The sequence below is a fragment of the Copadichromis virginalis genome, linkage group LG11 (assembly GCF_057382275.1).
Source record: "Copadichromis virginalis isolate Kocher_CV1m ecotype Utaka linkage group LG11, C_Virginalis_male_GT1.1, whole genome shotgun sequence".
Lineage (NCBI taxonomy): Eukaryota > Metazoa > Chordata > Actinopteri > Cichliformes > Cichlidae > Copadichromis > Copadichromis virginalis.
This window is the reverse complement of record NC_140628.1, coordinates 31,294,301-31,318,673: the sequence shown is the minus strand read 5'-3', so window position 1 is coordinate 31,318,673 and position 24,373 is coordinate 31,294,301. Positions and strand designations below refer to the sequence as shown.

Here is a 24,373-nt window from a genome sequence, read left to right as displayed (position 1 = left end):
TAAGATTTGTGCTTAATATAGTATTTCTACCAAATGTAGTATTTATGCTTAATCATAGTATTTCTGCTTTTTATAGGATTTGTGCTTAATATAGTATTTCTGCTTTTTATAAGATTTGTGCTTAATATAGTATTTCTGCTAAATGTAGTATTTATGCTTAATCATACTATTTCTGCTTTTCATAGGATTTGTGCTTAATATAGTATTTCTGCTAAATTTAGTATTTCTGATTAATTATAGTTTTTCTACTAAATCATAGTACAGTATTTCTGCTTTTTATGGGATTTGTGCTAAAACAAAGTATTTCTACTAAATGTAGTATTTATGCTTAATCATACCATTTATGCTTTTTATAGGATTTGTGCTTAATATAGTATTTCTGCTAAATTATAGTATTTCTGCCAAATTATAATATTTGTGCTAAAACAAAGTCTTAATTTAAAATTACAATATTCATAGTTCATCACAGTGTCTCTGGTAAATCACAATATTTCTGCTCTGTTGTACTATTTTTCTAAATCATAGTGTTTCTGTAATGTTTAAGTATTTTTGGCTAAATATATTCTTTCTGTTATCTTATACTATTTCTCCTAAATTCTTGTATTTTTGAGAAGTTATCATGTTTCTGGTAAGTTACAATATTTCTGCTAAATTCTGCTATGCTATTGTATTTCTGCCAAGTATTATGTTTCCTCTAAGATATTGCAGTTCTGCTAAGTTATTCCATTTTAGCAAACTTCTTTTGCTTCTGCAAAGTTTTTACAATTTCTGCAACTTTTCAGCTTTTTCAGCTACTTTTTGCATACAGCTTCAGCTTTAAGCATCCACACTGCATTTTCGCAGGAAATGCAAATTTTTCTAGTTCTTTATTGTGTGGATGCTTTAAGCATCCACACTATTGAGTTCCTGTTTCTCTTTATTCTTTATACTTTATTATTATTCCAGTTGCTTCCGTACACTTTTTGGCACTTAACTACTTCCACAATTTTCAGCCGATTTTCACCGTTCAAATTTTAAACTATTCTGCTATTTTTGCTCTTTCTTGCTATGATTTTTGCTATTTTTAACTATTATACTTTTTAAAATATTCCACTTTTTTCCTTTAATTTGTCCCATTGAAATGAATGGGAAACTTCTGCAATTCTGCTAAAATTTGCTTGTTTTTGAAACTTAACTACTTCCTCATATTTTCACCTAGAACAACCATTCAAACTTTAAAATGTTCATAAATTATTGGGCTATTCAGGTATGATTCAGCTTTTTGAAATCTTTTACTGTTTTACTTTTATGCCTCTTAAAGTTTTGAGTTGCAAAATTGTGATTTTTCACAAAATACATGCGTTGTTATGGTTGCTATGCTCTTGGCTTCCAGTGTGTCACTGAAGGTTTTGCAGTCTTCTCTTCATGTCCGAACAACTGTTTGCTACTTGCTCAATTTTCACTCAACTTCCACAAATTATACATCAAAACGTAGGTATTTTTGCTGGCTTTCAGGAAATGTCACTATCATTGTTGTGGGATTTATAGAATTTTCGCAAATCTCCTCAGACCAACACAATGTCAGAAAACTCTCCATATAAAGTCAATGGAGAGCTTGTTCAAAATCACCGCTGGATTTCTGTAATGAGAGGCATATTCGAATCGTCATATCTCCTTAACGAAGCAAAGTTAAGACATGAGGCTTGTCCCCGAATATCTTCAGACACCCCTGACGCTCACAATTCAAGAATTTCTTTCTCACCTATTACCGTTCTGAAATGAGTTGGACTTGTTTGAGGGTAGGAAATTTGTCCTTCGCTCAGATTTCTTCAGATTTCAAACTGTGGAAATGAACCACTTTTTTCTCTCGTCATAACTTTTTGTTGGATTTCCACAGAGACCTGAAAATTTCTATGACTGTTCACCAAAGCCTGCTGTCTCTTACGGTCAAAGAATGATATCGATACTCCAAATAGATTTAGAGTTAGAAAGCGTTGTTTGAGGGCAAGTCAAGGCAGTTTTTGCTTCGCTCTGCTCAGTTATGGTGCATTAGAAGTCTAATATCTTTAATAATTCATATTTTAATGATAAATTGTTAACACTGGAAGATTCCCCCATCTCTTCTGAACAAAACGGTGTAAGAATGACCGCTCTAGCCCCTACGGTTAGGAAATTATGGTCATTTGTTTGAGGGGAGTCCTCACTATGAGAAATAGGCTGCAATAATCCTGTGCCTCTCTGTCCTGCGTGTGTAAAAAGATGCACCTGTTTTGGCGGGAAAACGTAAACAGCCACTCTGATTGGTGGATTTAAATTCGGCAGCTCTCTCCCTCTGTGTCTGTCTGTGTGTGTGTGTGTGTGTGTGTGTGTGTGTGTGTGTGTGTGTGTGTGTGTGTGTGTTTAGTGGGAGAGAGAGGACCCTGCCCTTATTTGGCAGCATGTCATTGTAGGATTTAAATTCAATATAGTTAGACTGGTTGACTGGATTAGAGCCTGTGTTTGTGTGTCCTTCTGTGCATTTGTGTTTCAATATGCCTCCATATTTGTAATTTTGTAAGTTATTACTATTCGGCTAAATCATAGTATTTCTGGTACTTTTCGGTACTTGTGCTAAATACAGTATTTCTGCTAAATCATACTATTTCTGCTTTTCATAAGATTTGTGCCTAATATAGTATTTCTGCTAAATTATAGTATTTGTTCTTTTTATAGGATTTGTGCCTAACATAGTATTTCTGCTAAATTATAGTATTTCTGCTTTTTATACTATTTGTGCCTAATATAGTATTTCTGCTTTTTATAGGATTTGTGCCTAATATAGTATTTCTGCTTTTTATAGGATTTGTGCTTAATATAGTATTTCTGCTAAATTATAGTATTTCTGCTTTTTATAGTATTTGTGCTAAAACATAGTATTTCTACTAAATGTAGTATTTATGCTTAATCATAGTATTTCTATATATTTCTGCCAGGTCCCCAGGCAGCCAATCCTCTGTGAGGACTGAGAAATTCAAATTTTCAAATCAGGGCCTGCACGGCTTCCCAGCCAATCATATATGTGTCCTGAGGCATTCAAATTTGCATATTGGGGCCTTCATGGCTTCTAAGCCAGCCAATCATATCAGGGCTGAGGAATTCAAATTCACAAATCAGGGCCTGCACGGCTTCCCAGGCAGCCAATCATATATGTGGCCTCAGGCATTCAAATTTGCATATTGGGGAATTCGTGGCTTCTAAGTCAATAAGTCATCCATGTCATATATCTCTAAAAATTCACATTTTCATGATAAATTGTCAACACTTGAAGATTCCCCTATCTCTTCTGATCAAAACGGTGTAAGAATGACTGTTCTAGCCCCTACAGTTAGGAAATTATGGTCATTTGTTTGAGGGGAGTCCTCACTATGAGAAATAGACTGCAATAATCCTGTGCCTCTCTGTGCTGCGTGTGTAAATAGATGCACCTGTTTTGGAGGGAAAAAGTGCACAGGCTCTCTGATTGGTGGATTCAAATTCAGCAGCTCCCAGGCTGACCTAGAAACTTACTTCTCTCTCCGTGTGTGTGTGTGTGTGTGTCTGTGTGTGTGAGAGAGAGAGAGAGAGAGAGAGAGAGAGAGAGAAAGCCTTTTAATGGGATGATCTCATTGTAAGATTCAAAATCAATATATTTAGACTGGTTGACTGAATTGGATCTTGTGTGTGTCTCTCTGTGCATGTGTGTTTCCTTATGTGTCCATATTTGTGATTGTGTGGCTGTTATATTTTTTTGCCGATTTTTTTCATTTAACAAGTATATTTGAGGGACGTTCAGCATGTTCAGCATTTTTTCAGCTGTCCATTTTGCTTTTCCAATTTTTCTGTTTAACTTATTACTATTGTGCTAAATCATACAATTTCTGCTATTTCATAAGATTTCTGCTTAATATACTAGTTCTGCTTTTTATAGGATTTGTGCTTAATATACTATTTCTGCTTTTTATAGGATTTGTGCTTAATATACTATTTCTGCTTTTTATAGAATTTATGCTTAATCATACTATTTCTATATATTTCTGCCAGGTCCCCAGGCAGCCAATCCTCTGTGAGGACTCAGACATTCAAGTATACAGATCACAGCCTGCACGGCCTCCCAGCCAGCCAATCATATCTGAGGTCTCCCGTTTCCTCTCTCGTCATATCTCAGCGACAGATGTACAGAGAGCAATGAAAATCGCAGTCAAAGTACACCAAAGTCCGCTGATTCAGCCAGTAGAAGAATTATGCTTCTAGTCCACCTAGTTTTTGAGTTACACAACGTTTTGTAACTCCAAAAAACGGTGTTTTTCGCCTCTCACCGCGATCTAATTCTGACTCCTCATCAGCCTGGTTTTCCAAAGCGGCCGCTCTCTTTCCCAGTGGCGCAGTTGGTAATGACACGGCTCTGCAAGCCAAAGATCGTGGGTTCGATTCCACCTTGGTCAACATGTTTTTTTTCCCTACAAATTAATACACTGTCACAGACCAGTAATTCATATTCATCATTTATTACAATTCTGCAAACTTTTATGATTTTACCAGCTTTTGATAATATGGACCTCACATTCTTGTTAACACTCCATGGCACAAATACTCTTCCCTTTAGGCTCTGTGTATGTGTGTGTGTGTATCAATATTTCTCCCATTTTAAAGTATTACTCCTCCATAATTGTATTTCTGTTCAATCAAAGTACTTTTACTACATCTTAGTACTTCTGCTCAATCATAGTATTTCTGCTAAATCATAGTATTTTTGCCAAATCATGATTTTTGTGCCAAATCATAACATTTGTGTTATGTTAAAGTATTACTACTAATTGGAGGAATTTCTGTCATGTTACATTATGTGCTAAATATAGTATTTCTGCCAAATCATACTATTTCTACTATGTTATATTTTTCTTTCTAAATAAAGCATTTCTGCTATATAATTGTATTTCTGCTTTTTATACTATTTGTGCCTAACATAGTATTTCTGCTAAATTATAGTATTTCTGCTTTTTATACTGTTTGTGCCTAATATAGTATTTCTGCTTTTTATAGGATTTGTGTTTAACCTTCAGAGGTCCTTAGGGACATTTATTGTCTTTTGCATTTTTAATTTTAATATAGTATTTCTGCTAAATTATAGTATTTCTGCTTTTTATAGGATTTGTGCTAAAACATAGTATTTCTACTAAATGTAGTATTTATGCTTAATCATACTATTTCTATATATTACTATTCTGCTAAATCATACTATTTCTGCTTTTCATAGAATTTGTGCCTAATATAGTATTTCTGCTAAATTACAGTATTTCTGCTTTTTATACTATTTGTGCTAAAACATAGTATTTCTACTAAATGTAGTATTTATGCTTAATCATACTATTTGCATATTGGGGAATTCGTGGCTTCTAAGTCAACAAGTCATCCATGTCATATATCTCTAAAAATTCACATTTTAATGATAAATTGTCAACACTTGAAGATTCCCCCATCTCTTCTGAACAAAACGGTGCAGTGACCGTTCTAGCCCTTACGGTTAGGAAATTATAGTCATTTGTTTTGAGGGGAATCCTTAATGGATAATGTTTATATATATATATTTATCTTTAAAACATCTTTGCAGACTGACTGTCCTGGACTGGTTGTTGTTGTTTTTTTTTTCAGGTCTGGTGAACTCAGCTCTTTGGTGTTGGTGTTCAGGAGTAGAGCCTTCTAATAATATTTATTCAAGTTATAGATTTAAAGTTCTGCGAGTTTTTTCTGTAGCAAATAAATATTGTATAGAATATTTAAAATCACCTACATTTTTGATGTTTACAATGCCCATTGTGTGTAATACTGGAATTTCCTATTACCCATGAACGCCTCATCTTTTACCTGACTGCCGGACATCCGCCTTTCCGCACACTTCGCTGAGTCCGCTCTGGGTGAGTGCTGCTGCTCTGCTTCTCCTCTTCTCTCCTAAATGTTTATAGTCTGTTTGTGCGATTTAACGAGTTCTTTTAGTGATTTATAAAGCCAACCGAGGTATAACTCATATTAGAGTAACACGGTGGTTGCTTTTTCTTAGTGAAACTTTGTCATTTTTGTATGTAAAAGGAGTGTTTGATGAGCTAACAACCCGATGCTAATGCCTAGCGCTCCTTTGAGCCCAGTGTGAAATGAAAATTTGACTGTGAACCACGGTTATTGTGTTGTTTTATTAATTACATTTGGTGTGTTTGTCAGTCTGTTACATAAGGTGCAGTTAGTTCTCTTCACAAATCAGTTGGTTAAAACAGCCTCATTCTTTATGCTGTAAAGTTTTTAACGAACCGCCATCTTAGATTCAGTGTCAGCTGTCGGCAAGATCAAAGGAGCCATTTTACCGCCTCTGACCGAACACGGGAGAAAAAGAGTCACGTGTGTGCAGGTCTTGTGGGTTAATTAAGACAAAGGAGGGGGGGAGAAACTGAGGATTAAACATAGGCTATGTCCCCACATACACGGGTATTTTTGAAAACGAAGATTTTCCGTTTCTGTTTTAAAAAACAATCCCGTCCACACATAAATGCAGAAATGAAGGAGAACGCTGCTAGGAACATGCCAAAGCAGCAGGTGGCGCTATATTCCTAACCGTGTAGAAATGTTGGCCAATCAGAAGTCTAGAAGCCTCGGTGGGAAATGGTAAACAAAGATGGGGCATAGAAGCAGAACCGAGTCATATCTGTGGGGGGACAGTAACTGTGTGCGCATATGTAAGCATTTAAACACTGCAGAGAGAACAATTAACAGTAACCGTATTGTAGAAATGCATTTCACCGAAACAATAACGTGGCGCACAGTGTGACGTCAAAAAAGGCGCTGCGTTTTCTCCGTTTCCCTGTCCACACATAAATGCAAAAACGGAGTTTTCGAAAATATTCTGGCAAGCGTTTTTAGTTTTTCAGTGACCGAAAACGCCGTTTAAGTGTGGACGAAAGGTGCAAACGCATAGAAAAATCTCCATTTTCAAAAGTACCTGTGTACGTGTGGACATAGCCCAAGAATAATAAGAACTCCTAATATGTAGACTTTAATTTTTAAGAACTGTTTAACAAAGGCTTGTTTGTGCCAACCTAAATCTGCAGCACAGTTTAAATTCTCACTTTGTGGGAAATTAATGAAATAAACAACAGCCCACCTTCACATAAATAAAATATGGCAGTATATTATTATTAGTATGGTACATAGATATTTATTTTAAAACTACAGCATATTTACTATGATACTATGTGCAGTTGGTAATATTTTAGGAAGTAGAATTTGAATGCAGACCACCTCAAATATTAAAGCCTTAAAAATATGTCGTGCAGTTTTTCATGTATGAGTGTTTTGCAATCTTAAATGAGATGTAGACCAAAGAAAACAGAGGAGAGTTGTTGTTTGTATTCCAGCTGTAGTAAACAAAGAAGTTTAGTGAATCTTTTTGACAACAGAGAGTGATGCAGTATTGATGCTGATTTGAGTTTTCTGATCCTGTATTTTTGTTCTTTGTCTTTTGTTACACAGAGTGAAATAAAGCTTGGTTTTGCCTTTGCTGGTAAGTAAACAGTGATTGTAACTGAAGCAATATGAAATTGGGATTGTGTAACATTTTTAGCAATTTACATACAATAGTTTGGCTTTTTGTGATATCTTGCCATTTGCTCATGGGCAAAAACACATTTAGGATTTATAAGCAGTAAAGCCCCCCCCCCCCCCCCCCCCACTAGATCTCTGAGTGTCCCTAAAAATGTCCCTGAAGTTTAATAGGCCATTTATGTCTAATTTTAAAGGCTTATCAAAGCATTTCTGTAGTAATTATTGTTTTTATTACACATGTTAAGGCCATTTGAGACTCTGCAATTAAATTTTGCCCTCTTTAGACTAAAGTGAGTTCATTTTGTCTGAGGTACAGTGCTGGGAAAAGTCTTTCTTCCTTGCAGATTTATTTTGTTCATGCTTTTTTGTCACATGTTTCAAATCATCTAACAGGGATGATATGAATAAATACAAAAAAGCATTTTAAAGTGATGATTTCACGTATGAAGCAGAGAAAACCAAACCAGAGCTATCTGTTCTAATGTGAGAACATGCTGGTCTCTAATACCCAGCTGTGGAAGCCCTGATACGAAGAACTACCATCAAGCATTTATAGTATCAAGTATTATTTGTGATTGTTGCACGCTTTGAAACTGTGATGTTATCATTTGATCAAGTGTGCAGTGCGAGCAAATCATTGCTTGTGTTATCTGCTGTGTTATGTAATAGCACCAAAGTGTTAGAGCTTTACGTTCATGAGGAATTTCTGTGGAATTGCAGATGGATAAAACGACACATCACCTTAATAAAGACAGAAATCTTTAATAAGGTGCAGAAAGAGAAGATGGGGTGTTTATAGTAAAGCTGTTGTAAACAAAGAATTTAACAGATTTTTTTTCCCACTACAGATTGTGATGCAGTATTGACTCTGATGCTGATTTCAGTTGTCTGATTCTGTATTTTTGTTCTTTTGTTACAGAGTGAAACAGAACTTCGGTTTTGCCTTTGCTGGTAAGTAAGCAGCAATTGTAACTGCAGTAATATGACATTGTCACTGTGTAACATGTTTAGCAACTTACCTAACGTAGTTTGGTTTTTGTGACATTACCATTTACTGATGGGCAAAAACAAATGGTCAGAATTTATACCTTGTAGCAGCAAAGGCCCCACACATGACCTCTGACTGTCCCTGAAGTTTAACAGGCCATTTGTGTCTGATTTTTATGTTTGAACACAAACAACTGTTTTTATACAGTTGTTCATGTTCTCCATTTGTTTATGGATTTACCTAGCAGACATAACTATGAACGCATTTTAGGTGAGTTAGTGTAAGTGGTAGCTTAAACACTTAAGAGCACCACAGTTGTTGATTTATATCTTCACTCATATTCTGCTTATGTATTACATTAAAGTCAGACCACTATAGAAGTATTTTTGCCTGAGTGAACAGAAGTGGTACGTTAAACATTTAAGCAATAATAAAAGACTAAGAGAACCAGAGTTGTGAGTAGGCAATGTTGTATATGTTAAAGCCTGTGTGTAATTTATGTACACTAAGTTTAAATCAGTTTCTTAATAAGTTGCTTGATACAATGTGTTTGAAAATTATATATAAAAGGGAAATATTGCAAAATACAAAAAGATTCCTGCCAACAGGTACAATGGAAGGACTTTTTATTATAATTTTTAAGAAATTAATTGCAAAAATGGCGTGCCACTGTTGTTACTATAACATGTCAGAATTTACATGTATTTTAGGATTTACATATTCAGATCAGAACTAAAACCTAATGAGGTTTTCCGTTGATTCTAACAGTTGTGGTTTTTCCACACTTTATTAAGCACTGACTTGTGATAGAAAATGATGGAGCTAAAAAGCCATAATCTGTACCAACAAATATTGGTGCCTCTTCTTTGCACTTCTGTAGTATGCATGCCTTTATTACACATGTTATCGTCATGTGAGACTCTGTAACTAAAGTTTGTCCTCTTTAGACTACAGTGAGTTCATAAAGGCTTGAAGAAATTGAGGATCTTACTAGTTATTTCATGTCACAGTAAATTGGATTGTGTGTGAAGAGGTTCAACAGTGTAAGTCATTAAACAGTGATCTGATGTGTTGTTTCCTTTCTCTAGGATACTGATCTGATCGTCGCAAGTCTGGTAAGTATAGGTTTTGTCTGCAGTACAGTGCTGAGAAAGGTCTTTCTTCCTTGCAGATTTATTTTGTTTATGCTTTTTTTCACATGTTTCAAATCATCTAACAAGGATGACCTGGATAAATACAAAAAGCAGTTTTAAAGTGATGATTTCATTTTTGAACCAGAACAACCTGGTCTAATGTAAAAACATATTGGTCTCTAATACCCAGCTGTGGATGCCCTGATAGCAACAATTACCATCAAGCATTTACAGTAACTGGTAATGACTGGTTTACATCACTGGTTGATTTTGGTCCACTATAATTTCAGAATTGTCTTAATTAGATCCAAACAGGACAGGCAAAAAAAGAAAAGAAAAAAGTCTTAATTAAGGCCCAATATAGGGTTTTCAAGTCATACCAAGTACCACGGTGGTTAGCACTGTTGCCGCACAGCAAGAAGGTCCTGAGTTTAATTCCAACATCAGGCCGGGGTCTTTCTGTGTGGAGTTTGCATGTTCTCCCGGTGTTTGCGTGGGTTCCCTCCGGGTACTCCGGCTTCCTCCCACCGTCCAAAGACATGCAGCTTGTGGGGATAGGTTAATTGAATAATCCAAATTGTCACTAGGTGTGTATCTGCGAATGAATGTGAGTGCGAATGGTTGTCTGTCCCTGTGTGTTGGCCCTGCGACAGACTGGCGACCTGTCCAGGGTGTACCCTGCCTCTCGCCCTATGACAGGTGGGATAGGCTCCAGTGCCCCCTGAAAAGGATAAGCGGAAGCGAATGGATGGATGGATGGATGGATAGGGTTTTCAAGTCATACCAAGTATCTTAATTTCATTAAAGTCCAGACTGATTCGTTTACACCAAGTGTTTTGTTTCATTCATTCAATTGGACTTGCTTGTGTGCTTCAGATCCTAAGTGTGATTAAACTTAAGCCCAGGACCTGATGAGTTGATGTAGGTCCTGAAGTAGTAAAGGAACTCTGGGACATCACAGTAACAGCACCATGTTTGACTTTAATGCTGGTGTTTTTCTCTCACTATAGATGATTCCGTTTAGTGCAGTTAGTCAGCACAGCTCTTGGTTATCATCGAGATATTATTAGGCAACTTGTTTTTGCCTGTTCAGCTACAATATCTGGGAGCGTTTTTGTTTTATGGGGTCTCCAGATCCTTAGAAATCTCTTTGTAAACCTTTACAGAACTATATGTGTTTGTTTCACATTAGAGCAGCTCACGACTAGCAGTTTAGGGACAATTAAATATTCACATAGGGCAGGGGTCTCAAACTCCACTCTTCAAGGGCCGGTGTCCTGAAGCTTTTCCACGTGTCCCTGTTACAAAACACCTGAATAACATTTGTAGGTCATTAGTGAGAGTATAGAATTTGACTGTGTTGAAGTGGCATCCCCGAAGACTGTTCAAATTTAAGTAATTTAAGTGTTTGGAAAAATGTACTTCTAAAAGTACTTTCATTGCATCATGTTCATTCACTCATGAGCTGCTATAACATGAATCAAATGGCTGAATTACCACCTCAGCATGCAGTCACGTTCTGTAGAGTTTTGCTAATGACCTACTAATGTTATTCAGGTGTGTTGCAACAGGGACACATAGAAAAGTTTCTGGACACCAGGCCTTAAGGACCAGAGTTTGAGACCACTGGTGGTAGGGCATTGTGGATTTCAAAAGCTTCTTCCCTTAAATCACTGCCTAAAAACTGCTTTTTGTAATTTGTCATAATGACTTGCAAAATATAGGTGGGATATAAACATAAGACATTTTATAGTGGCCTGATAGTTTTATCAAGGCTGTTTTTTGAAAATAATCCTGCCCTAATTTACAAAAGATGAACTGTGTCTGAAAGTCATGTTTGTTTGTTTGTTTGTTTGTTTAAGAAATGTGGGAATCTCCAGCAAAGATCTTACATGCAACAGCTCAGATACAGCACTCACTTCTGTTCTTTTTATCATGAAATGATCTACAAAGAAATGATCATCATACTAAATTTTGCTAATTAGGCCTTTATATCAGCTATGATAAGTTTATTATAGATTTAGTGTAGTGCTTATTGCTGTGTATCAAACATGCCCCAAATGTGACTGAAATATGTAGAAACTGCTGTGTAGAAACTAGCTGTCTCCAAATTTCTCATTTTGCCAAAATTCATACAGAGTGACCTGAAACTGTCTGCTGTAACCTCAGTGTGTTGGTTTTGTTGGACCATTTAATATTTACAGTAAGTTACTGTAGCAGCACGTCTTAGTTTGAGTTTATAGACTTAGTTTATTGTTTTAATAGAATGTAAAAATGTCCTTATAACAGTTCCACCATCATTTGTTAAACATTGTCATTCTGTTCAGTCCAATAATTTACTGTAGAAGTCTTTAGTATTTAAAGCCCTACATGTATTGTATTTTTGAGATTATAAGGCATAATGTCAATAAACAAGCCTGTTTTTAAGGCAGATTAAGCCAAACAAACAGTCAGATAAGTCAAACTTTATTCAAGTCATTCACAAACAACTCTCAACACTGTTCAGTTGTAACACATAAAATACAGAACAATACACTCACTTTTTCAGTTCATTCCTCATCCACAAATCCATCAAACTCTTCATGGGTTGATCAGTTTGAAATCTGCTTCTTAAGCATGTCTCTTAGCATGTGCCAGGTCCTTGTACACACACCATAATGTTATGTTGAAGCACCGTACGAATTACTCTGCGAGGGTCCTGACTATGGTAGCCATAATGCTCTGACAATACATCAAGCAGCGCAGCTTTGTAGCTTACGAAGTCTTACTAAAATATTTGACAGAATTTTGAGCGCTGTGTACCACAGAAATCCCGTTTGAGGTCAGTAAGCATAACCAGAATCGATACGCTAGGCACATTGTATGTTTTTGAGATAATGACAGGATTTTAGGTGTGCCATATAGTCTGAAGAATATGGTAAATCCAAGCATGTTGGAAATATGACTAATTCCATGCCTTTTGTGTCTTACAGGTGACCTGCTGCAGAAGATCCTCTCTCTCTCTATCATTATAAGCAATTCTGTCTATCCTATCACTCTCCCAACTCTATCTAATTTGAAAGCCATTCTATCTTGTATCCCTCTATCCCTACTGCTCTATCTAATTTGAAAGCCATTCTATCTTGTATCCCTCTATCCCTACTGCTCTATCTAATTTGAAAGCCATTCTATCTTGTATCCCTCTATCCCTACTGCTCTATCTAATTTGAAAGCCATTCTATCTTGTATCCCTCTATCTCTACCGCTCTATCTAATTTGAAAGCCATTCCATCTTGTATCCCTCTATCTCTACTGCTCTATCTAATTTGAGAATCCAAGTTTTGAGAATCCTTTCAGAATCCAATTTTCAGAAATCCAAGTTACCAGAACTTGATCTATCTGTTACAGAATTCTGAGAGATCTCTGCTCTCACTGCTCTTTCTTTCCTGTCATTAAGCTCTCTCACATTCAGTCATTTTGCTTTAAATTACAAGTTGAATATACAGTAGTAGAATTACAGTACAGTAGAACTTATAGTAGAAACTACTTACACAGCCCTACATTTGTCATTTTAATTTTGCATTAGACTTTAGTTTGGACTGCTAGTTTGGGTTACTTTGATCAATTGTATAAAATATCACCTTTTTATAAGTTTATTTGTAATAAGATAATCTGGTTATTTTGTAATACATACATTCAGATAAATAATAAATCAGATCCAGTCTGTTAGTCTGTTTCATTGGCTATAACATTTGACTGCAAGTTTATAGTATTATTATTTAAGGACAAACCCATTTTGTCACTCAGTATAAGTATTCAGTCAGTATTGTCATCGAGAAGTGCCTGAGGACCCAGACTTCCTGTTTCCTGACTGCTGCAGAACATCCAGCTGAAGAAACCCCGTTTCTAAAAGAGGTACAATAAAACGGACCAAATTGTTTCCAGAGAACTTTGAATTTCCTTTATTTTGAGTTTGGAGTACAAATCAGCTTTTTAACATCTATTCATATATTCATAAAAACATTTTATAGTATAATAGTACATTTCTCAGATTTAACAGTAACTTAAGGAGTTATAAGTTTTTCTGTGTTTCAAGGTTCAGTTTTGTTTATATTTGTGTATAACCACATATAAGTTCCAGATTGTACTTCAGCAAAATGCCAAGAAAAAGTCAAAGGTCGCAGTCCCAGAAGCTTAGATGGCAAAAGCAGAAAGAACAGGTGAATGTTTCTCAGAGCAGTGAGCAGGTAAAGGTGTGTGTTTCAGCTTTTCCCAGCACAGAAGTGCAGAGCAGTGTTCAGACAGCCACAGTGTCTTATGCAGATGTGGTAAAGAGAAGTGTTCCCTCAGTGTCTGTCCCAGAGCCTGGAGTTATGCAGGTAATCCAGACTAAACCCCAGCTAACTGTACAAACACAGCATGATGGAGAGACAGCCACAGTGTCTTATGCAGATGTGGTAAAAAGAAGTGTTCCCTCAGTGTCTGTCCCAGAGCCTGAAGTTATGCAGGTAATCCAGACTAAACCCCAGCTAACTGTACAAACACAGCATGATGGACAAGCTCCAGGACAGTCTCATGTACAGGTTACAAACAGTGAAAGTCCACGAGTGAGTAGCGTCTGTGCTTCCCGAAGCCAGGCCGCTCCTAGGTATGGAAAGTACCGGAATCAGCAATGCATGGCTAACAGCTTGGTTTTCCTGTCATTCTTACACGAGGATGAATTTATTACCAGAGCAGATCTAAACCGTGTGTTGGACAAAGGCCATGCCGTCTATTCAGATGCCAGACTGAGGTTTGTGAACAGTGTGTTTCTAGCCTGCGATGAGCTTCCCTCAGTTGTTACCAGCCGCAGACACGAGTATCAAGTCGACATGTCTCAGTTTGCTCATTACGGCACATTTGATGGTACAGATCACTTTCCGAGCCTTGAACAGGGATTACAGTGTTTGGCTTCAGACGTTCGCTATGCTTTGCTAGTCATGGGAGGAACAGTCATCGCTGTTAGCAGGCTGACTTCAGGTGAATATGCATATTTTGATCCTCACCCACGTAAGTCTACTGGTATGCCATTGTCGCTAAGTGTAAGTGGTGGAACTGCAGTTATGTTGAAATTCACACGTCTTAATGACATGATTGACAGGATCAAACGTTTGTACAGAATGTTCAGCATCGCACCAAGCTGTACTTATGAGCTACAGCCCATCGAGTTTCACAGTGAAAACGCTGCTGACCAAAGAGATGCTAATCAAACCACCGAATACAGACAAACAGCTACAACTGTTACAGCACCAGCTTTAAATGAAGCCGTTCATGAAATAAACTCCCAAAGATCTACTGACCAGACACAGAAGACTGTGAGAGACACTTTAACGACTGAAGTGACATCATCCAGAGTGGATTATTCAAATGAGACAGCTGCTACTGAAAACAACCATCTTCCTTCTGAGTATTTAGAAAAAGAAACATCTGCATCCTCTGTGAGAGAAACGCAGGTAACATCAGATTCTGTTCCTCAGAATGATTCAAACACTGCCTACTGTTTAACTAAGATAACAGAGGAACTCTCAGATAAACTGCTGAAATATAATAAACAGCAAAGGAGAAAAATAAGGAGAAGATTATTAGCCCAAGAAAAAGTACCACAGAGAAAGGAAAATCAGAAGAAGAAAGAAAGGCAGATGTACAGGTTTGATGAAAGCTTCAAGACAAAGAAAAAAAACTCAACTAAGAAGTGTAATGATCCTGATCACAGACAGAAAAAGAGCATGTACAAAAATGAATTGTATAAATTAAATGCTACCTATAAGGAGAAACAGAGAGAACATTTAAGAAAGATGTATAGGGAAAGTGCTAAAATTAGAGAGAGAAAAAGAGAATGTGTCATAAGGACATATAAAGACAATCCCCTATTCAGAGAAAAGCAGAAGGAACGTGTAACAAGAACATATAGAGAGTCTCCCATATTCAGAGAAAAGCAGAAAGAGCGTATAAGAAGAATATACAGAACTTGTGCTGGATTCAGAGAGAAACATAAAGCTTACATGAGGTCATATGTATATAACCTATATAAAAAAAGCGAAGATTTTAAACAGAAAAAACGATCTTATATGACAAAGCGGTATGGAGAAGAAAAACAATTTCAGCAACAACACAAGGACAATATGAGAGAACGAATGAGAGTAAAATATTGGAACGGTTTTTCTTTCAGACAGATGCATAATATCAGATGTGCAATGAATATAAAACGGAAATATCGCCAGATGCATCGACCAGCTGAGACTTTACAGTGTCATCCAGAGAACACTTTAATGAATGAGGCCATATCTCGTTTCAGATCAAACATTAAGTCAGCACCATCTTATGTTTGTACTGTTTGTCTAAAAGCTTCTTTTCCTAATCAGGTGAAAATCTGCAAAAGAGAAAATTACTCAAAACACCAGACTGTAGCTCATCAGTGCCTAACTGGTAAATTTGTTCATGTGTGTGATGAAGCATGTCATGATCACTGCAGCTTTCCTGTTGAGAGAAAAAAAGAGTATATCTGTCACACATGTCACAGTTCCCTCAAAAGTGGATGCATGCCCAGGCTTGCTGCTGTTAATGGTTTAGAACTGCAGGATATTCCAGCTGAACTTTGTGATCTCAACATTCTGGAGAGACATCTGATTGCCAAATGCATACCATTTGCTAAGATTATTCCTCTTCCAAAGGGGAGACAGAGACTCATACGTGGTAATGTGGTGTGTGTACCATCTGAGGTCCAACAAACAGTTGACAGTTTACCGAGGATCAGAAGCCAATCACAGATCATGAGGATAAAGCTGAAAAGACGACTGTGCTACAAAGGCCATCAGCTGTTCCAGACTGTCACCTGGTCTAAACTCATTCAAGCTCTGCGTAAACTGAAACAAATTCATCCACAGTACACAGATATTATTATCAGAGATGATGCATTGCTTTGTGATCCAACGTTACCTGATGATGACAGCAGTGATGAAGCCAGCATGGCAAGTGATGATTATAATGAAGCAGATTTAATGGAAATTGACAACTATGAAAAAGATGCCCTTTTGTGTGAAAGTGAGTCTCAAAGTGACCAAGATATTAATATGCAATCCTGTGATGAACAACCAGAGGAACAAAATCCAGATGAACCAGAAAGTGATTTGAACAATGGAGGTTTTGCTCTAGAAAGTTGTCTGCAGCCTGTAGACATTTCAGAAGAGATTCTCTGTTTCACTGATAACACATATTGTGTGGCTCCTGCAGAAAGAAACAATCCTGTTAGCTTCTTCAGAACTCCTCATTTGGAAGCCATGGCATTTCCTGTGCAGTTTCCTACTGGTCAGAATACACTGGATGAAAAGAGACTTCTTAAACTCACACCAAGTGCTTACTTCAAATCAAGGCTTTTCAACATTGATGCAAGATTTGCTAAAGACACAAATTACCTGTTTTTCTCACAGTTTGTCACTGAAATACACTTGGCTAATTCCAGTATGACGATACAGCTAAGGAAAGGTAAAACTATGACCAAAGATGGACGCAAAATCACATCAGGAATGTTACAAAGTAAGACAGAAGTAGAGAAGCTGGTAAGAAATAAAGATGCAATCAGATTTATGCAGCCACTCAGAGGAACTCCAGCTTACTGGCAGAAAACTACCAGAGATCTATTCAGCATGGTTCGCCAAATAGGAACACCTCAGTTCTTTGTCACTTTCTCTGCTGCTGAGATGAGATGGCCTGAAGTGATTCAAGCAATAAAGAGACAGCAAGGTGAAGAGGTTGATTTTGAAGCCCTGGACTGGTCAGAAAAGTGTGAAATTCTAAGATCAAATCCAGTAACCACCATGCGAATGTTTGATAAACGTGTTGAGGCTTTGTTCAGAGATTTGCTTTTTTCTCCTGCACAGCCCCTTGGTGAGATAATTGATTACTTTTACAGAGTTGAGTTCCAGCACAGAGGTAGTCCACATATACACATGTTGCTGTGGATTCGAGAAAAGGTAGAAGCAGATGTGGATGACGACCAAACTGTCTGTGACTTTGTTGACAGATACATCTCAGCTCAACTCCCTGATCCAGACAAACAACCTGAACTGCACAAAAAAGTCACTGAGCTACAAAAGCACAGCAAAAACCACACAAAGACATGCTTTAAGAGTGTGAACTCTGGTTGTAGATTTGGGTTTCCCAAACCACCAGCCACAAGAACAATGATTGTGAGACAGGATGAGGATTCAGACACTGAAGCTGCAAAAGCCAAACTCAGACCTTTGTTGAACCTGCTGAAGGAACCTGAAGCTGCTTCCCTCACCATAGAGCAGATTCTGTCACGATGCAACTTAACAATGAATGAGTATGAACAATGCCTCCAAGACATAAACAAGAAAACAGCTCTGATTCTGAAACGTGACCCAAATGAGTGTTGGATCAACAATTACAACCCAGACCTGCTTGAAGCCTGGAACTCTAATTTAGATGTCTCATTCATTTTGAATGCCTATTCATGTATAGAATACCTCTGTAAATATATAACAAAGAAAGAATCTGGCCTCTCTGAATACCTGAAGACAGTTATTGACAACTCTGATAAGAACACCGTCAATGAGTGTGATGAAATGAGAGCTGTGATGCAGGCTTACTCAAAAAAGAGAGAAATCAGCGCACAGGAGTGTGTGACTCGAGTCTGTGGCCTAAAAATGAAAAAATGTTCCCGCAGTGTTGTATTTGTACCAACAGATGATAACCCAGTAAAAATGAGTCGGCCCATGAGCTTCCTGGAAAGCACAACACACGACAGTTGTAATATTTGGATGACAAGTTTGAGTGATAAATACAAATGCAGACCTGAGACCCCAGAATATGAAGAAATGTCACTGGCTGATTTTGCTGCCTTGTGCAGGTTGGTGAGTGGTCCAAATGAAGGAAAAGATGTGCTTCCTCTTCTAAACCAGCTTGGATTTGTACAAAGGCGAAAGAATGATAAACCAGCTATAATCAGATATTACCACTGTTCACAGGAAAAAGATCCTGAGCAATATTATGGTCGACTGTTGAGACTTTACCTTCCACACAGATCAGAGCAGGAACTGAAACCACAAGGGTTCCAAACCTATCAGTCCTTCTACAACTCAGGTTTTGTACGACTTCCATGTTCAGACCACAGTGAGTCTGTGAAAAGGGTTGTGAAAAGAAATAAAGACAAGTATGAGAAGAACTCTGAGGATATTGAGAGTGCACTGGAAGAGTTTGAACAAAATAGGGATGTTGTGATCGATGAATGGTGTAATCTTGCTCCTGAATCTGAAGTTGTGAGGCTGCAATGTGATGAGAATCTTCCTGAGAGACATTCTGATGATGAGAACGAACAGGAGAATGTCCCCGACTACAGTCGTCAGTCTGATGCTGTAACAGAGATCAGAGCCATCAGAGAACAACCTGCAGTAGATCCAGCCGTGGTACGTGTAATGTATCAGAATCTGAACCAGAAGCAGGCCTGCGTGTTCTATGCCATAAGAGACTGGTGTATTCAGCGAGTTTGTGGTTTGAACCCAGATCCATTTTTCTTCTATATCAATGGTGGTGCAGGAACTGGAAAGTCACATCTGATTAAGTGTATTCATTCTGAAGCATCAAAGATCCTGAGCAGACTGCCTGCTAATGCAGAAGAAGCTGACATATCAAATCCAACTGTTTTACTGACTTCATTTACCGGGACAGCAGCTTTTTCTATCAATGGCTCTACATTACATTCTCTACTGAAACTACCCAGGAGTCTGAAACCACCCATTCAAGGACTTGGTAACCAACTGGATGAAGTCAGATCTGAGCTGATGAATGCTGAAATTATTGTTATTGATGAGATTTCAATGGTTTCAAAACCCCTTTTTGCTTATGTGGATGCAAGACTGAAACAAATCAAAGGCACTCAGAGACCTTTTGGTGGAATGTCAGTTTTAGCTGTTGGAGATTTTTACCAGCTGCCACCAGTGCGACAGTCTAAACCTCTCTGTGTTTACGATCCAGAACAGATTGACCTATGGCAGGAACATTTTCAGATGATCACTCTAACCGAGATCATGCGTCAGAAAGATGATGTGGCCTTTGCAGAGATGCTGAACAGGATTAGAGTCAAAGAAAAGACAGATGAGCTTTCTCAGTGCGACAGAGATTTGTTGTCACAGGCTGTGACTGCACCAGAAGAATGTCCAACTGAGGTCTTACACATTTATGCCACCAACAAGAATGTGGAATCCCACAACACAGATACCCTGAAGAAGCTTCATTCAAACATCATAATCATCAATGCAGACGATTTCCAGAAGGATAAATGTACAGGCAGAATGGAACGAAGAGACAAACCATTTACAGGTGGGAGAAATGATTTACCTGACACTCTGAATGTTGCTGAAGGAGCTCGAGTCATGCTGACCAGAAACTTGGACACACTAAACGGTTTGGTCAACGGTGCTTTTGGTATACTGGTAAAGGTGGTGAGATCTGAAAATGATGGACACATAATTAAACTGGGGCTCAGGATGGACAACCGGCAGCCTATGAGACACAACCGCAGTGCTAATGCAGCTTCTGATGATCTGGTTTACATTGAGAGAGCAGAGGAGAGTCTGAAGTTTAAAGGAGCAGTACGCAGACAGTTTCCTGTAAAGCTAGCATTCGCTTGCACAATTCACAAAACTCAGGGTCTTACAACACAGACAGCTGTAGTTTCAATGAAGAACATTTTTGAACCAGGTATGGCTTACGTTGCTCTCAGCAGGGTGACGTCTCTCAGTGGACTCTATTTGCAGGACTTGGATGAGAAAAAGATTTACGCCAATCCCGAGGTAACTGCAGCGCTCCAAACCATGAGACAAGCCAGTGTTGAGGAAATGATGCCTCTTCTTCAGGTCAGAGAAACAGCCAGCAGACTTGACACTCTTACACTGATCCATCACAATACGGAGGGTTTGCCATCTCACATCAGTGACATCAAGAGTCATCATGAAATGTGTTTAGCAGATGTTTTGTGTCTCACTGAGTCTCACCTTCAAGGCTCCTTTGTTGCAGACAGTCTTCATTTGGATGGCTACACCATGTTCAAACGCAACAGACATGTGTCCTACACAAACTTTCCTCACATGGCCAGCAGAAGTGGTGGGGGAGTTGTTGTGTATTTGAGGAATCATTTTCAGGTTCAGGTAAAACAGTATCTACATAATGTCACTGATCTTGAGTTTTTAGTGTTGAAGGTTCAGGCTCCATTCCCTGCACTCATTGCTGTTGTGTACAGACCCCCTGACTACAGTTTGACACCATTCATGCAAAACCTGGTAAGTCTTTTAGATTCACTTGAAATAATGGACTGTCACCCAATAATTGTGTGTGGAGATTTTAATGAGAACCAGTTGCAGAGTGGAAGAAAACAGATTCTGGAGCAGTTTCAGTCGAGAGGGTATTCACAGCTGATCACTTCTGGCACTACAGACAAGAACACCCTGCTTGACCTCATTTTTATTTCTCAGCCACAGAAATGTCTATATTCAGGTGTTCTGAGATCATATTACAGTTACCACAACCCTGTGTTTTGTGTCCTGTCCTCGAGCCAATCATGAAGTCGTCTGGTGAGTTTTGAAACAATTACAGATCATGTTTGTTACAGAGTTTACTGATTGTAGAGCATGAAAAATATTTTTCATTGAAAAAATTGTCTTCCCTACTCTGTCTGTAAGAAGACCCTTTCTTATTGCAATGTTATTAATCATTTCACCAAATCATTGCTGAACTTCATGCAGAGCAGAGAACATCTGCTATCATGCACCTCTGATCTGAAATGTGCTGCAACATTTATTAAACCAACATCATTTCTTTTATTCTCATGTTTTAAATGACTAAATCTTTTTACTGTGACGTATGTAGCTCAACAAACGAGATCTTCCCCTCCAAGGGCTTGAAAATATGAAATAGTAAATAAATAAATCCCACATAAATGCAGGTATTTATTATGGGTCACATGAATAAATACAGACAATTATATTTTCTTGATTATAGTAGCTTTTGTAGAATCAAAAGTTTTTGTGATGAATGAGTTTTTGCTTATCATGTTTTACAGGTAAAAAATGTCAAAAGTTATAAACTATCTTTAGGCTACCAGAGATGTCTATAATGATACATTATGTAGAGAAAAACATTAGTACAGCTTACAGAATATGTATAAAAACTGATTTAGAAGTAAATGGATAGTTTTCTGAAAGTTCCCGACTACAGTTTAACACCACCCACCCAGATCAGCCCCCAAGTGTCTATGTAATGCTGGTATGGTGTGTGAGTTTGACTTGGCCTTTATCCGGGTGGGTTTGGGTTTGGGTGGATAAAGGCCAAGTCAGAATTCTCTGAGCAGCTGGAAAAAGCTGCTAATAAACAAAGACATCAAAAAGTGTGGGCTTTAGGTGTAGCCCCCGCTTTCTGATGCACTAATTAGACTTAGTAACCGACACCCCATACCAGCATTACATAGACACTTGGGGGCTGAGCTGGGTGGGTGGTGTTATAAGCACGTGTTTTGTTAGATATATTTTTTCAGACACCATCTTCATGAACTGCTGAGCCAAACCTGATCCATCAGTGCTGGACTGCACAGATAACTACATGCCACAAGGAGACTGCTGTTTTATGAACTGCCATACCAGTGTGTCTTCAATGGAGAAGATGACACACCCATCACCTGACCTCCTGCCTGATCTGGAGACCATCATCATGCTACCACACTACACACCTCTGAGACCATCAATGATGACTCATACTGAGGAAACTGTATTTCCTGTCAGAGCTGCTCAGTGATCCTCAGAGCAGAGAGAGGTATCATTCTTTATCTTTGATAAAAAAAAATGTCAGTGTTTTTAATTCAATTAATTAATTAAAATCCTGTTTATTGCATAAATAATTCCACACTCAAATGATTATACTTGTTGACACTTTTTGAGTTTTAATTCACATTATGGATTACAAATCTATGCTTTTTCTACTCTGTCTCTCTGTGCAGGTATTGCTGTCTTCTGAGTTCTTCCGTGTCCCAACTGAGGCCTTCAAACCTCATTGCAGAGCTCATGTCTTTCCTCACCATCATGTGAGTGTGAGATTGCTCTGGATTCTGGTTATGTGGCCCGCAGCACCTATAAGGTATTTCAACATTGTTCATTGTATAACTTATTTGTAGTTTTTAGGGTTTCTACAGACAAAAAAAATGTTCCTTTTTCTGTATTTTTTAGAACAAGCTCGTCCAGTGTGCCTGCATTCCAGCTTCTTAGACTCTACGCAAGTGGACAGAGTATCAGTGTTTGGCCACTCTTACAGACACTGACTTCTGTCAATTCACTTCTACTGATCGGGCACCTCACTCCAGGAAGACAGAGGGCTGCAAGCCTGTCATCATTTCCAGTGTGGCTTTGTATTCTTGGGGTAGCATCAGATTTTTCCCACAAATATTCAAAGGTAACACTTGTTTTAAGCTTAGTTATTAAATCAAAAGTCTTCCCTTGTGTCATGTCTGTGAAGGTTCTCATGATGTCCTTTGATGTAGTCTCTCTCTTCACTTGCATACCCACTACAGAGGCAGTGGAGACTGTCAGAAAACGACTGCAAGAAGACAGCTCCTTGGAAGACAGGACCAACTTCACACCCGATCAGATGTGCACACTGTTAGACCTCTGCCTCACCACTACATATTTCAAATACAACGAGGGTTTCTACAGACAAAAACATGGCTGTGCCATGGGTTCCCCTGTGTCACCTGTTGTAGCCAACCTTTACATGGAGGAAGTGGAAAGGAAGGCTCTTGGCTCTTTCAAAGGAAGAGTACCCAGCCACTGGTAGAGATATGTAGACGACACCTGGGTCAAAATCAAAAGGCAAGAAGTGGAATCCTTCACTGCGCACATTAACGCCGTGGATAAAAACATCAAGTTCACCAGGGAAGACACAAAGGACGACTGTTTGCTTTTCCTGGACTGCGCTGTGCACATTGAAGAGAACGGCAAACTCAACATCGAAGTTTACCGGAAGCCCACACACACGGACCAGTACCTCCTCTTTGACTTCCATCACCCTCTGGAACACAAACTTGGAGTAATTAGGACACATCCCCCCCCCCCGGGCAGAACATGTTCCCTCTAAGCCTGAAGGGAAAAAGAAGGAACACACACATGTAAAGGAAGCACTCAAAACGTGTGGATATCCTAATTGGGCGTTTATAAAGTCAGCAAAGATGCACAGAAAAGAACATCAGATACCAGCGAGGGAGGATAAGAAAGACAGATGCAACAACATTGTCATCCCCTATGTACTAATTAGACTTAGTAACCGACACCCCATACCAGCATTACATAGACACTTGGGGGCTGAGCTGGGTGGGTGGTGTTAAAAGCACTTGTTTTGTAGATATATTTTTTCAGACACGGCACAGTCTCCTTTGTGGCAAAACCTTCAAACTTCACCATCCTCAGCTGAAACAACAACATCTTAACACCATCTTCATGAACTGCTGAGCCAAACCTGATCCATCAGTGCTGGACTGCACAGATAACTACATGCCACAAGGAGACTGCTGTTTTATGAACTGCCATACCAGTGTGTCTTCAATGGAGAAGATGACACACCCATCACCTGACCTCCTGCCTGATCTGGAGAC

General features: G+C 38.4%; 2 protein-coding genes and 1 long non-coding RNA gene across 8 annotated transcripts in view; all 3 read left to right on the top strand.

The window, feature by feature from the left end:
* LOC146699064 (sialic acid-binding Ig-like lectin 10) overlaps positions 1-24,373 on the top strand; it is a 170,443-nt gene that overhangs the window by 67,457 nt on the left and 78,613 nt on the right. The gene's annotated exons all lie outside the window — the stretch shown is intronic.
* LOC146699071 (uncharacterized) lies at positions 5,647-13,905 on the top strand. The gene is made up of 6 exons (XR_014922750.1): positions 5,647-5,909; positions 7,513-7,543; positions 8,504-8,535; positions 9,661-9,687; positions 12,678-13,599; positions 13,820-13,905. It is a non-coding gene; the product is annotated as an uncharacterized LOC146699071 (long non-coding RNA).
* Positions 14,712-24,214, top strand: LOC146699070 (uncharacterized). Of its 6 annotated transcripts, XR_014922747.1 has the most exons (5): positions 14,712-20,844; positions 20,932-22,545; positions 22,730-22,866; positions 22,956-23,178; positions 23,297-24,214. XR_014922747.1 is itself a non-coding variant. In XM_085471963.1 (3 exons), the coding sequence occupies exons 1-2, from the start codon at positions 14,748-14,750 to the stop codon at positions 20,866-20,868; spliced, it is 5,961 nt and encodes a 1,986-aa protein (XP_085328089.1). In that variant the 5' UTR covers positions 14,712-14,747; the 3' UTR covers positions 20,869-20,888; positions 20,981-21,042. The 6 variants fall into 6 exon arrangements, 4 of the variants coding, with proteins under 4 accessions (XP_085328089.1, XP_085328091.1, XP_085328087.1 ...); XR_014922746.1 differs by having other exon boundaries at positions 14,712-22,545; XM_085471963.1 differs by lacking the exons at positions 22,730-22,866; positions 22,956-23,178; positions 23,297-24,214 and having other exon boundaries at positions 14,712-20,597; positions 20,758-20,888; positions 20,981-21,042.

Coding starts and splice junctions, on each gene's coding strand:
- LOC146699070 (XM_085471961.1), top strand. CDS start 14,748: ATGCCATTGTCGCTAAGTGTAAGTGGTGGAACTGCAGTTATGTTGAAA.